The 14350-nt window shown below is 38.6% G+C and overlaps 1 protein-coding gene across 1 annotated transcript in view; it reads right to left on the reverse strand.

Annotated features, from left to right (window-relative positions):
* Nucleotides 1-677: 677 nt before the first annotated feature.
* Nucleotides 678-14350, reverse strand: part of TMTC1 (transmembrane and tetratricopeptide repeat containing 1) — a 311926-nt gene continuing 298253 nt past the window's right edge. The window contains exons 19-20 of the mRNA XM_027541632.1: nt 13459-13536; nt 678-6962 (exon numbers count right to left, since the gene is read on the reverse strand). Of these exons, the coding sequence (XP_027397433.1) occupies nt 6822-6962; nt 13459-13536 (219 nt within the window). The 3' untranslated portion in view covers nt 678-6821. The remainder of the gene's footprint in view (nt 6963-13458; nt 13537-14350) is intronic.

Consider the following 14350-nt stretch of genomic DNA (forward strand, 5'->3'; position numbering starts at 1 on the left):
TTTCATCCCTACTAAAACACTGGTCCAAACTCTAGAACACTCTCCCAAATCCCACAAGGCCTAGGAATCGGCAGTAAAGTGATCATTGGTGACACTAGAAACAGCAATTTCCTTTGAATTTGTTGCAGGGACAGATTTCACTAGGATGCAGACAGAATGTGAAGGACGGAGATAGAATGAGTGGAGACAATTTATTCTGATAGAGTGGCTGTGAAGGACATAAACAGATGCAGTAGTAGCTACCGCATGAAAAGGAATAAAGGAAAGGTTTTTTCCAAGTGATCTTCATGGTGGCCACCAGTATCCGTGTTTTAAAATAGAACTGAACTGACAAGAGCCAGCAAAAGGAAGAAGTTAAAGAAAAAGAAAGAGGTTAAAGAATGAAGTTCTTCAAGAAGTGATATCCAGGGCCCAGGATCCTCTTTTTCCATTGCAGCAACAGGAGAGAGGGGAGAATTAGGTGCAGGTAAGTTTGCAGACAGAGTGCAAAATACTGAGGAAGTACCTGTTTTCTACTTTGTATTTACACCATCAAGAAAGAGGTGAAGGCAGCTCCTCAGTAAGATGAGGGGAGGGTATCTGGAAGGGGTAAGTACTGAAATGGTCATCGTGTGGCATGAAAAGGACAGCAGGCACCATGCACACAGAACAATGCGACGAATGAATGAACAATGGGGGAAAGGAAGAAAGATGGTATTTTTTTATTTTAAAAGTGGGCACCTAATGGTGACATAAATTTCAGTGGGTACTAACCACAGACCACTTGAGAGACTGAAACAAGACTTAATTATTTTCATCATATTTTATATAAAATATACATTTACATAAATTTTATTTTGGAAAGACCTAGGCAAAGTGTACATAATCAGACTTAGATAGGAGAAATCCTTTATGGGAGATATATTTCTAACTGGCACAGCAAAAGTAACAAAAGAGTACATTTATATATAACTGATCAAAGCAATCTTAAAAACATGATACAAGTATTTCCATCTAATAAAAGGAAGGATGGGTGAGTCACAGCAGGTCAGCTGATTTCCACATTATAAAAGCAGGCCATGGTTTCTACAGATACTTTAATGTCTTTGGAGGAAATTTTAATTTTTTTTTCTTTTTCCCAGAAACACAACAAAATCGCTAATTTTTACGTGTAAAAGTGTTAGTCACTCAGTCATGTCCAGCTCTTTGTGATCCCATGGACTGTAGCCCGCCAGGCTCCTCTGTGCATGGAATTCTTCAGGCAAGAATACTGGAGTGGGTTGCATTTCCTTCTCCAGGGGCTCCTCCTGACCCAGGGCTGATCCCTGGAGAAGGGAATGGAGACTGCAAAATAGGAGTATTAATTAATCTCTGTCACGTTAAAGTATACGGGCAGTTCAGTCACGTTTAGGGTTCTGTGTTTTGCTGCAATAATTATCTTAAGAATTTCTAAAACTAAGAGCCACACTCAACAGTTACCTCTTCGGAGGCAGTGGGCTTTCCATTTGGATTCGGGGGACTCACAAAGCTTGATGCTGCTGCTGCTGCTGCTAAGTCGCTTCAGTGGTGTCTGACTCTGTGCGACCCCATAGACGGCAGCCCACCAGGCTCCCCTGTCCCTGGGATTCTCCAGGCAAGAATACTGGAGTGGGTTGCCATTTCCTTCTCCAATGCATGAAGGTGAAAAGTGAAAGTGAAGTCGCTCAGTCCTGTCCGACTCTGAGCGACCCCACGGACTGCAGCCTACTGGGCTCCTCTGTCCATGGGATTTTCCAGGCAAGAGTACTGGAGTGGGGTGCCATCGCCTTCTCCGCACAGAGCTTGATAGGCCCATAGAATTAACCACTCCTTTAATGTACTATAAACGTGACTGAGACAATTGGTAACTTGTCCCGGGTGAGGCAACTCCTTTGTGGCACAGCAGGACTAAATTCCAGATCTCCAGATTCTTGGATTGGGTCTCCCCTCCTATGGAGCAGCAAGATAACCCCAAAAGGACATTATGCACATTTGTATTACTTGTATGCACAGTGATACAAATACCACTGAGAATGGGAAAAAATGTCCTGGATTTCTGGACATGGAGAGCTCTTTTTAGTTTGTGGCCAATGTTGATCTAAACTTACAAACTAATAATGACCCCATATTGTGATGATGCTAATTTTATCAGTTATGTGCCCTAAAGGTTTTTATGGAAAGGATCCTTGGTGATAAAATTAGAACATTTTTATATGAGTCATTTGTATTCTGTTGTGACATTGTATTTTTACTGATAATAAACCGTAGCTTGATTGAAGTTATTTCATTTCTTTTAAGTTATATAGCTACTAAAAGACAAAAATAAGGAAGTGCTATTTTTTTAAAGATTGCTCAACATACTTTTCACATCAGAAACTTCAAGAATAATCATAAAAAGTTATATTTCCCTACATTTTTGGCATTGTAAGTTTTTATCTTATTCAATTGTAGCCTAAATATAAGATTTGACAGGGTTTTTTTTTTTTTTAATCTTTTAAAAATGTCAAAAGATGCCATTTAGATAGTTGTTTTTGTTGTTATTAATGGGAAATACCAACATACACTTTTATCAAAGTAAATGTGATTTGGAAACTAGGAAAAAATTAAAATAAACAATGCCTATAACTACATTTGCTTTGAGTGCTGTTACTATAACCTATAGATTTATTGATCTAAGGTACAAATCTATCATAAACCAGAGAAAAATATTTTTAAAACTTATTGTAATGAGTACAATTAAGAAATAATTAACAAAAGTTGACATGTATAACTTAAAAAAAAGAGATACAGGTGTAGGCATAAACTTATGTCATGGATCCTTCTATGAGTCATAACAAAACATGAGTTTTATATACTGGGCTCCTCATCTAGTACATGAAAATAGCAGGGCCATTCTCCATCTGAGAACCAAGAGTTCTCTAAATATAAGATCAAATTATAGTCCCGTTGCCACAAATGCAAAACCACCTCAGCCAACCCACCTGTTTGTCAATCTTAGCATGGCAGCTTCAACTAACCAAGTGTACTGTTAAGTCATTCTTTGAAATCCCTTGGCTCACTTTAGTCTAAATTTAGAAGTGAAAATTGTAAAAGACTGTAAACATCTCTTGGTAAAAGTCATAAACTCTTATTAAAGGTTTTAGCTTGCAGTGGTTCTCCAGCCTGGCTGCATATTAGAATCTTAACCTGAGCGGCCGAGGTCCAGTGATTCCCAAAGTGCGCACCCAGGTTATTTTCAAGTCCACTAGGGCCTAGGTAGAGCACCTGTGTGTGAGGGGCGAGATCTCAGCTGTCAGCTGAATGTGGTGTTTCAATGTGAGGCGCTTGGAAGGTTTGAAAGAAACAGTATGAAACCCACATTTGCTTTTTACTCCTCCTCAAATTAGTTTTTTCAGTCGGCTTGTGTGGAAAGCTTTGGACTTTTCTCATTTAGCCTTGATGAAAAGCAGCGGCACCACCACTGCAAACCCCTGCACCGAATGAGGTCCTGCGTCTTAGGCACGTCCGACTCCTACACTGGGGGCTGTGAGGTACTGTGGGGAGCTGGAATCCAAGTGCTGACAATCCTCTTTGTTTTGTGATGGGCTTTAAAATAAACAGACCTAAGAGGATATATCTCAAGAGTCCCTAAAATAAAATTTCCTTTCCTTCAAGGTATTTGAATCTTTGGTTTAGTTCACTACAGTTAATCTAATGAGCCATATCTCATGAATACCATTAACAGGTTGAAAACATCTGAGTCAGCTTTGAAATCCTGAATAATTCTTAAGGTTAACATAAGCTTGTAAAGCCATTCTCATGGCTTCTATGTCAAAGGGCATGTGAAAGGACTGCCACTTATTGGAGAATTTGAAGGCAAGGAGAACTGGTTCTACACAGGGCAGAAGGACAAGTTAGATAGACTGAACCAACTCCAGCCTTGTTATCAGTTACATTCCTTCCTGTCCTGGGCAAAATAGAATTGTAGGATCCTTTGTTCAAAAATTACTAAAAATTTCAAGCATAGCATCCAACCAAGCACAAGGTGCATCTGAGTGCAAGACCCTGAGGCCTGCAGAAACTGCATATCCATGAAGCTGGCTCTGCAATTCCATCTCGGAAAGAGGTTACGAACTCAGCCAAGCCTGCTTTTGTTAAGGGAACCTGGATGAACTCCATGACTAACCGGGGCACCCCATTCTTATTTTTATAAGGATGAGTTCCACATAATATTTCATGTTACAAGAGCAAATAAAAATAGTTATAAAATACACTTAATATCTTTGAAAAATAATGTGTGATTTACTTTCTTATAGGTACCATGCAACTATGAAAGCTATTTCATTGGCCTCATCTAAGTGAAAGTATTAACTCAGGACAGAAATACCTGATCCAACAAAAAGTGCTTACTTCTAATGTTCAAAGAGATGCCAGTGTGCACAGACAGAATGAGACAGAATGACAGAGTGAGAAAGACAAAGAGAGGGAGAGAGAGATGGAAGGGGTTGGTGGGGGGAGAGGGGAAAGGGAAGGGGAGAGAGAGAGACAAGAGAGAAAAACATCCAAAAGAAGGCAGAAAAAGTCTCCTGAAGGCCACATGACCCTTTTCTCTCAGAAACTTTTAGGCTGTAATAGCCAATGCAATTATTCCAACAAATGTACTCTCATATCTTTAGCAGCCCTTCAGATAAGGCATAATTGCTTTTCAAAATTTGGTGCTTGATCTTTTCCATTAACTTTCTAAGTATAAATTTTTGTTACTGATTATTCTAAAAAGTTTGTAATTACAGTACTAGATATTGTTTTTAGCTAGGGTTCCATGTTTTTCATTTTGGGGGTGGAGTAGTTATTTTATAATAAATATTATAGTACATTTCTTGACCTTAGGACTACAGAAGTATAATTTGGGGGACTAAAAATATCTGAAATGAAATTTTAGACACATTTATGATCTATAACATTAAAGACTATTAGAAACAGAAGATCATAGTTGTAATATATACATTATTGGATTACTGATACACACAAACATGTATGCTAATTTAAATTCCATAATCCTTTGTATTTAAAATATTCTGGCATCATCCCTTTCCAAAGAAATTTTTTTTCAAAAATTTTTGACAAAAAGTAATACTAACAACACAGAGGCAGTGCTTTCTGCTACTGGGGCTAAAAAGAAGCAGAAAGCTTCTGCTCTGGCTGGAGCACGTGACATACGTGTGCCTCAAGCTACTAAATATGTATGACACCTGGCTTAGCACCAGGAACAGCACTATCCAGAGTAGGTTTTGTTTTTTTTTAAGTTTATGATGAAAACCAAATTAGAATCACATATTCCAATTTCTTCAACTCCAAAATGTATTACCACCCAAACACTGATGGCTGATTCCTAATTTCTTTAACTTTAGCAAGTGAATAATCAATATAAAATTTTTGAGGGACTGTTGAAACTTAATTACTTTGTAGTTTAGATTTATAATTTTTGTATGAAAAGCTGCTACTAAACCACTATGTACAGAGAAAAATGTGTTCATATATTAAATATTTTATAAGTTATGAAATAAATAACACTAAAAGACAAATGTCAAATTGTAAGTTCAACTTTGCCATCCATACCTTTTAAATAGAAATATATATATTTTAAAATTATGAATTTAGATTTTTTTCCTAGATTTTTTTGAGCATTTTCCATGAAATCTCCAAAATTCCAAACACAGAACCAAGAACTGCAGGTTCTATCATTCATGTTTTAAGCACAGAATTCTCATTAAGCCTAGGAAGATCAATCAATAGAGCTTCTTTACACCCATTTAGAGTCTATGAAGATTTCTGTAATATACTGTAAATATTCCTCAATGATTAAATATATTTTCAAAAAATAATCTCTGAAAGTTAAGATAATAAAGTAGAACATTCTCTCAATATCTTTAATAATTCTCATGTAGAATATACTATTTTTTCTCCACCAAAATAACAATATATTTGGAGGTGGAAACATTTATGATTTTTAAAAGCACTTATGAAATCTTAGAGCAGAGCCACTACTCCAATAATACTTGTAATAAAATTAAAATAATTTAAAACATTTCCATAAACAATCAGGGGTACTGAGATCCTTGATTTTCCCATAGGAATATGAATACCCATACACAATTCCAGAAACTTCCTTATTGATATATTAGGCAATGGGAAAACAGCTTGTATCAGAGGGGAATTTAATTTATTTCTCAATAGGGCTCTAGCAATATCCTCAAAAGGATATAAGATAAAGCTGACTTAACAACAGCCTCTTTCCCCATATATTCCAGAAGATTTTTACAAAAACTGTGAGATACTCATTTCTAGTTCCAGAGAATTAAATGAGATACCTCTTGGAAGAATTTCCCAAATGGTTTATCCCAGAGGATTTATCCTCTCTGAAATATCTCCTCTCATAAAGAAGAGATGCCATGACTTCATAGCATTTCAAGCCTCTATTTCTGGGAGGCTACACCAAGAAATGTCTACACTAAGAAATGGAAATAGATCTCCAGGTTAAAAAAGCAGATGCATATATGAAAGGAAATCTAGAATTAAAGCAAGAAAAAATTCTGTAAAATGTGCAGCTGCTGTTTTCCTTCCATCTCAGGTCTCCTAGCCCCTGCTTGCTCTTTTTGTCTTCTTTCATGGAAATGCAAGTCTCCAGCACAGCGTTACCAGCAGGTGTCCCAAAATGTGTCACCCTGAACTTGGAGTGAGAGGAAAATGCCATTGGTCGTGCCCCAAATGATGTGAAAGCAAAGCTTCCATCACTTCTTCCTCTTCCAGACACCAGCACTGTCCCTTGAGACTGGGTCAAATGCTGGCTACGTTTGGTTCTTTTCTCGAACTTCCTGTAATCTTTTCTCAAGGCGATCCAATTTGGCGAGATTTTCCTGCAGTAGTTTGCTGTCTGGAACCAGCTGTAAGGCTCTTTCATAATAAGTTCTTGCAGACACGTAGTTTCCCTGCAGAGAAAAAGAAAAGGGATAATTATATTCTGATCCATCAGAATGCTTGCTTGAAGAATGCAGAGACCAAGAAACAGATCTTCTGGTCCATTTTAACATTAATGTCCTCATAAGGAGACCCTGTCTGCTTGTGTAATTTCATCTTTATCTGTTGCTGCCTTGGAGAATCCATTTGTTTAAGTACCGGACCAGATGGAGAATGTGCAAGATAACCTTATGCCATAAGGTTAAATGGCAGGAAAACAGATTTTCAATTCTATTAATACAGGGTATGAAGCTATCATCTCACAGTGTTCTCATAGGGTTAACACTATTCCTTTGTAATCAAATGGAACCAAAGCACTGGAAATTCATAATTAGAGCAAAGGGAAGAGAGAGAAGGTTGAGTCAGGGGAGAGGGGTGTGTGTGTGCATGTGTGTGTGTGTGTGAGAGAGAGAGACATATTTTTGAAATTGTAAGAGTAATGATTAAAAAGTAGATAGTTTAGGAATCTATTATACCTACTTAGGAAATATTTTAATCTTCACTTTAAAACATAAAAACAACTTTTGCCTAACACAGGCTTTAGTGCAAATATGCTTTTATAAAATGAAGAGAACTGATAATAAATAATATAGAGTCAAATTTATCCCATACTCAAGGTGTGTGACCATATATGTCTGCTGGATACTGTAAAGGCAGGAGGGAAGGCATGTTGCTCCAGATCTGTTAAAGACCCCTGTCTCCACCCTCTATTGGTCCCCATCTGTTTTGTTTTTGAATAAATTAAATATTTCAGTTTAACTGGCAACCACATGTGCCTGGTCCCAGAAGGTCCCTGACAACAAGTCAGAATTATTAACTTTTTCCCCAGATTCTTTTCTTTTCTGCCACTACATGTATTCCTTCTGTATGGCTGACTCTCTTTAAGATCTGTGTGCTGCCAAGTCTTAGCACTAAGATTGGTAGAGATCTCTTCATTCTAAAAAACCATGAATTTGTTCCATTTTATTCTCAGTTACAGCTCCATGTGGACAAAGACCAGTTACTCTCTAAATTTTCATTACAACTTAAAACAGTACCTCTTAGAGTAAAAGTACTATGTAGCAATATCAATATTTATTGAATGCTTAAATGAACTACCTCCCAAGTGTCAGGACCTTAGACACCTGCCTGCCATATAATGAGCACTCAATCTGATGCCATCATTACTGTCATTATTAAATGACTGTGTGTACGTGTGCTAAGTTGCTTTAGTCGTGTCTGACTCTTTGCATCCCTAGGGACTGTAGCTTGCCAGTCTCCTACGTCCATGGGATTTTCCAGGTAAGAAAACTGGAGTGGGTTGCCATGCCCTCCTCCAGGGGATCTTCCCAACCCAGGGATCAAAGCTGCATCTCTTACGTCTCCTGCATTGGCAGTCAGGTTCTTCACCACTAGTGCTACCTGGGAAGCCCATTAAATGCCTATTTGTGTGTAAATGAGTAAGCACTCTTTCTTACGATATTCACTTGTCATATTGGTGAAAAGGAGAGTAAAAATCACAGAACAGGTAATTCTACATTGGGAATCTAGGCACTGGCATGTGCATAAATGAAAGTATTTCAGATTATTAACACTGATTCTGATAAGAGGCTAAACAGAATTCTGAACAAATAAGAACCTGGATTTAGCTACATGACTATTTTTAAAAATTCAAGTATTTAATCTTCAGGTTGTCTCTTGACGTTTCTTAAGCATACCACATATATGCAGACAACCGGACATCTGTGGCTCTCAGATTGCTCTCAAACTGTGTTCTTACTGTGGTTGATTTTGAAATTGTTTACCCAAGAGGTTTCTCTGAATTTAGGCCTCAGCCTGGTACCAGGCATTGCCATCTCGGATCACCAGCTTTCTCTGTCTTTTCCACAAAATCTAGTCATAGAGTTATTTTCTCTCACTCTAATTGCTCTTTTCTTAATGAAACTGGAAGTCTTTTTAAAGTTATATCCCTTAATTCAACGTCCCCAATTTCTAGGTGCTAGGTGGGGAATTTGAATTATCCAATTTCTAGAACTCTGCTAGCTACTATGAAGGCCACTAGTACTCCGTGTCTATTTAAATTTAAGTTAATGATGATTAATTAAGAATTGAGTTGCTCAACTGCACCAACCACATTTTAAGTTCTCAACAGCCACAATGGGCTAGTGGCTACTGCCTTGGATAGTACATACATGGAATATTTTCATCACTGAAGAAAGTTCTATTAGCCAGTTCCATCTTAGAAAATGCATTAATGTCATAAGGCAGAATTGAAAATATCACCTGACCAAGGTGATATGGCCCAGCTGGTGCAACTCTGATTCAGTTCAGTTAAGTTCAGTTCAGTGGCTCAGTCATGTCCACCTCTTTGCAACCCCAGGGACTGCAGCAAGCCAGGGCTCCCTGTCCGTTGCCAATTCCTAGAGCTTGTTCAAACTCATGGCCCTCGAGTTGGTGATGCCATCCAACCATCTAGTCCTCTGTCTCCCCTTCCCCTCCTGCCTTCAATCTTTCCCAGCATCAGGGTCTTTTCCAATGAGTTGGTTCTTTGCATCAGGTGGCCAAAGTATTGGAGCTTCAGCTTTAGCATCAGTCCTTCCAATGAATATTCAGGACTGATTTCCTTTAGGATTGACTGGTTTGATCTCCTTGCAGTCCAAGGCACTCACAAGAGTCTTCTCCAACACCACAGTTCAAAAGCATCAATTCTTCAGGGCTTAGCTTTCTTTATAGACCAGCTCACACATCCATACGTGGCTACTGGAAAAACCATAGCTTTGACTAGACGGACTTCTGTCAGCAAAGTAATGTCTCTGCTTTTTAACATGCTGTCTAGGCTGGTCATAACTTTCCTTCCAAGGAGTAAGCGTCTTTTAATTTCATGGCTGCAATCACCATTTGCAGTGATTTTGGAGCCCAAGAAAATAAAGTCTCTCACTGTTTCCATTGTTTCCCCATCTATTTCCCATGAAGTGATGGGACTGGATGCCATGATCTTAGTTTTCTGAATGTTGAGTTTTAAGCCAACTTTTTCACTCTCCACTTTCACTTTCATCAAGAGGCTTTTGAGTTCCTCTTCACTTTCTGCCATAAGGGTGGTGTCATCTGCATATCTGAGGTTATTGATATTTCTTCTGGCAATCTTGATTCCAGCTTGTGCTTCCTCCAGTCCAGCATTTCTCATGATGTACTCTGCATATAAGTTAAATAAGCAGGGTGACAATATACAGCCTTGACATACTCCTTTCCCTATTTGGAACCAGTCTGTTGTTCCATGTCCAGCTCTAACCGTTGTTTCTTGACCTGCATACAGATATCTCAGAAGATAGGTGAGGTGGTCTGCTATTCCCATCTCTTTCAGAATTTTCCACAGTTTGTTGTGATCCGCACAGTCAAAGGCTTTGGTGTAGTCAACAAAGCAAAAGTAGATGTTTTTCTGGAACTCCCTTGCTTTTTTATAATTCAAGGGATGTTGGCAATTTGATCTCTGGTTCATCTGCCTTTTCTCAATCCAGCTTGAATATCTGGAATTTCATAATTCGCATACTGTTGAAGCCTGGATTGGAGAATTTTGAGCATTTCTTTGCTAGCGTGTGAGATGAGTGCAATTGTGTGGTAGTTTGAACATTCTTTTGACATTGCCTTTCTTTGGGACTGGAATGAAAACTGATCTTTTTCAGTCCTGTGGCCACTGCTAAGTTTTCCAAATATGTTGGCATATTGAGTGCAGCACTTTCACAGCATCATCTTTCAGGATTTGAATTAGCTCAACTGGAATTCCATCACCTCCACCATCTTTGTTCATAGAGATGCTTCCTAAGGCCCACTTGACTTTGCATTCCAGGATGTCTGGCTCTAGTTGAGTGATCACACCATTGTCATTATTTGGGTCGTGAAGATCTTTTCTGTATAGTTCTTCTGTGTATTCTTGCCACCTCTTCTTAATATCTTCTGCTTTTGTTAGGTTCATACTGTTTCTGTCCTCTATTGTGCTCATGTTTGCATGAAATGTTCCCTTGGCATCTCTAATTTTCTTGAAGAGATCTCTAGTCTTTTCCATTCTATTATTTTCCTTTATTTCTTTGCACTGATCACTTAGGAAGTCTTTCCTGTCTCTCCTTGCTGTTCTTTGGAGCTCTGATTATGAAAGTGAAAGTGTTAGTCACTCAGTCGCGTCCGACTCTTTGCAAACCCATGGACTGTAGCCTGCCAGGCTCCTCTATCCATGGAATTCTCCAGGCAAGAATATTGGAGTGCATTGCCATTCCCTTCTCTAGGGTATCTTCCCAACCCAGGAATCGAACCCAGGTCTCCTGCATTATAGGTAGTTTCTTTACCATCTGAACCACAAGGGAAACTCCAGTAATAAAAAATGTATTATAGTTTTTCTGCTTCATCCATTTCATTTTACATAGAACTTTATGAAAAAGATCATCTTTTATTGCTAATAGTATGAGCAAGTCTCTCCCTCCCTCTGTTTGTCATCTCCTTGCAAAGTTTTATTCCAACTATCAACCTTGCCACAGCCCTCAGTATTTCCTAAGCTTCAGCCAGACTCAGGCAAGGAGTAGGGCCCAGGAATGGGATAATACTGCCCGAGGCACATATTTCCCGGCAAGGCAAAGGTCACGGAAACTTAATGGTTGTTCTTAAAGGCCTCATGATGATAATCCTGCAACCTGACAGTGACATCAAAATGACCACATCCAAGCCATGTGCCTGATCTATATACCTGTGTTGGACTGAATGAAAGAGTTAGTTGCTTAGTCGTGTCCAATTCTTTGTGACCCCATGGATGGTAGCCATCCAGGCTCCTCTTTCCATGGGATTTCCCAGGCAAGAACACTGGAGTGGGTTGCCATTTCCTCCTCCAAGTGATATTCCCAACCCAGAAATAAAATCTGCGTCTCTTGCATCTCCTGCCTTGGCAGGTAGACTCTTTACCACTAGTGCCACCTGGGAAGCCCTGTGTTCCTCTGTTAGATCAAGGCTAATAGCTACAGAGTAACTATCCTGTTGTTCCTTTCCATCTGTATAGTTATGGATCATGTTTTTGTTTTGTTGTGTTTCTGGGAGTGATCAGTTCCCACTTAATCATAAACCCTATTTATCCTTTGTTTAAATTATAATCACCATCTTGCTATTTTCTCAGGGTAAAGTTTGAGAGAAGCCTGAAGGTAAGCTAGCTAAATGAGAGTGATCCTTTAAAATCATGTGAGACCACTGCATTTCTCTGCTCGAAGTCCTCCAAGGATGGAAACTTGTTTGGCATAAGGGCTGAAGACCTTACAGTCCCCGTCCTTCAGTGCCCTGCATTGTCTGTCCCTGTGGCCTCTCCGCCCGGGCTTCTGTCGTTTCCTCTCACTTGCCTCCTCCCTGCTCTTCAGATACACTGGCACACTCACACCTCAGGACCTCTGCACGTGCGCTGTCCTACTCTTGCCATGTGGCTTGCTCCTTTCAGATCTTTGTTGAAACACCACTTTTTAACTAAGGCCATCCCTAACCACCTCAATTTAAAGTTTCAGCTTTTACCCCCAGCACTTCCTATCTTCTTTCATTCTTTTATTCTCTATAGCACTTATCACTATCTGATATATTTCATGTGTATATGTATATATGTGGGTTTCCCAGGTGGCACAGTGGTAAAGAATCTGCCTGCCAATGCTGGAGATGTGGGTTTGATTGCTGGGTTGCAAAAATCCCCTGGAGCAGGAAACGGCAATCCACTCAGTAGTCTTGCCTGGAGAATCCCATGAACAGAAGAGCCTGGCAGGCTATAGTCCCTGCGGTTGCAAAGAGTCAGACATGACTGAGCATGCACACACACACAATACACACACACGTATTTAGTATTACCTGTTTTCCCCTACTAGAATGTTAGCTCCACAAGGACAGGTATTTTTGCCTTGTGTTCACTGCTTTATTCCCAATACCTACACATGTACCTGGTACACAGGATGTTCTCTAGCAATGCTTATCAAATGAATGGATGGATGAATGAGTGTCCATGAATCTTTGATTTCCTGCAAAGGGTAGCTTCCAGTTATTAACTCAAAGGTAGCTTCTTCTCTTGAAAACAAACAAACAACTACGTTTTTCAGTATGTCAGGTAATAAAAGATACACTAAGTATAAGTTAAGCTACAGAAAAATAAGCTGTATTAGTGTAGCTCCAACAAAACTTTAGTTCACACAGCAGACTTTATCTACTATATGATGATACCTAAGTAGGTATTATTTTCTTTATGATAAAATTATGACATCTAATTTATATAGATTTGCTTTTTAAAATGGCTTCATGATATTCAATGTCTAGATAATACAAAGTGAACATAAATCCTGCTAATAACACTTTTAAGCACCTGTGTTTTCAGTATTCAAATAATTCAAAGAGGAAATTAACAATAGTTTTTCAAACTTTTAAAGGGAAGAAAGAGAAAACACAAAGGGAAAACCTGGTTCACATGAACGGGAATTATTTTCTTACCTTGATGTGCTGAATTCCACCCATGTTCATCCAGGCCTGTGCTTGATCTGGATTTAACTCCACGGCCGCTTTATAGCTCTAAATACATAAGAAATATCTTCAGGCTGGGAAATGAGAACCCATCTTTAACACTGTAGGATTGTGGAAAGCATTTTCTATATATGTGGAAATTTAAATGGTTGATAAAATGAACAGTCATGTCTAGTTCTCAGGTGTTCCCTTTATTTCTATTATTTTTCAAAGCTGATGATTCTAAAGTGGAGGAAACTGAAATGTGTAATTTCCTTGCAGAGCTAACCTCTGGACTTACAAAGGCTGAAGACACCTGCCAGGCATGCAGGTGATTTCTATTACACGCATCATTTCCCACTGGCCTTGATCTGCTAGAAAATGGTGCTCTTAGACCTTTTCACTGTAAATGGACTTTGCAAGAAAAAAATTATAATCATAGAATCTTTGTTTCCTAAACAGCTTAACCCTCTCACAAAATCTGATCTGATTATTCAGCCCATGCTTAAATTCTTGCAGGGACTGGTATTTTGTATTTCTTTAATGAAATCTAATAATTTTTTACCAGAGGATAGTTTTAATCATTAGAAAGCCTTTGTTTTTCTTCTGCCTTTTGAGAGATCTTAAAGTGTTTGAAGAGAGTTACTTGTTTCTCAAATATTTTTTGTCTGAATAACATGTATCATAATGTCCTATCTGTGAAGTACATTTTTAACATTTGCACATTGTTTTGCATCAAAGGGTATATTCACCATTGAGCTTTGATTTTAAGAGCTGTCACTTTAAATAAAACTAAAGGCTAAGAGTACTGTCTTTGGTTACAAAGCTAAGTATCCATGTGTATATATTAATGTTCCTTGCTATTTTCCTGAATAAGAATCCA

The sequence above is a fragment of the Bos indicus x Bos taurus genome, chromosome 5 (genome assembly GCF_003369695.1).
Source record: "Bos indicus x Bos taurus breed Angus x Brahman F1 hybrid chromosome 5, Bos_hybrid_MaternalHap_v2.0, whole genome shotgun sequence".
Classification (NCBI taxonomy): Eukaryota; Metazoa; Chordata; class Mammalia; order Artiodactyla; family Bovidae; genus Bos; species Bos indicus x Bos taurus.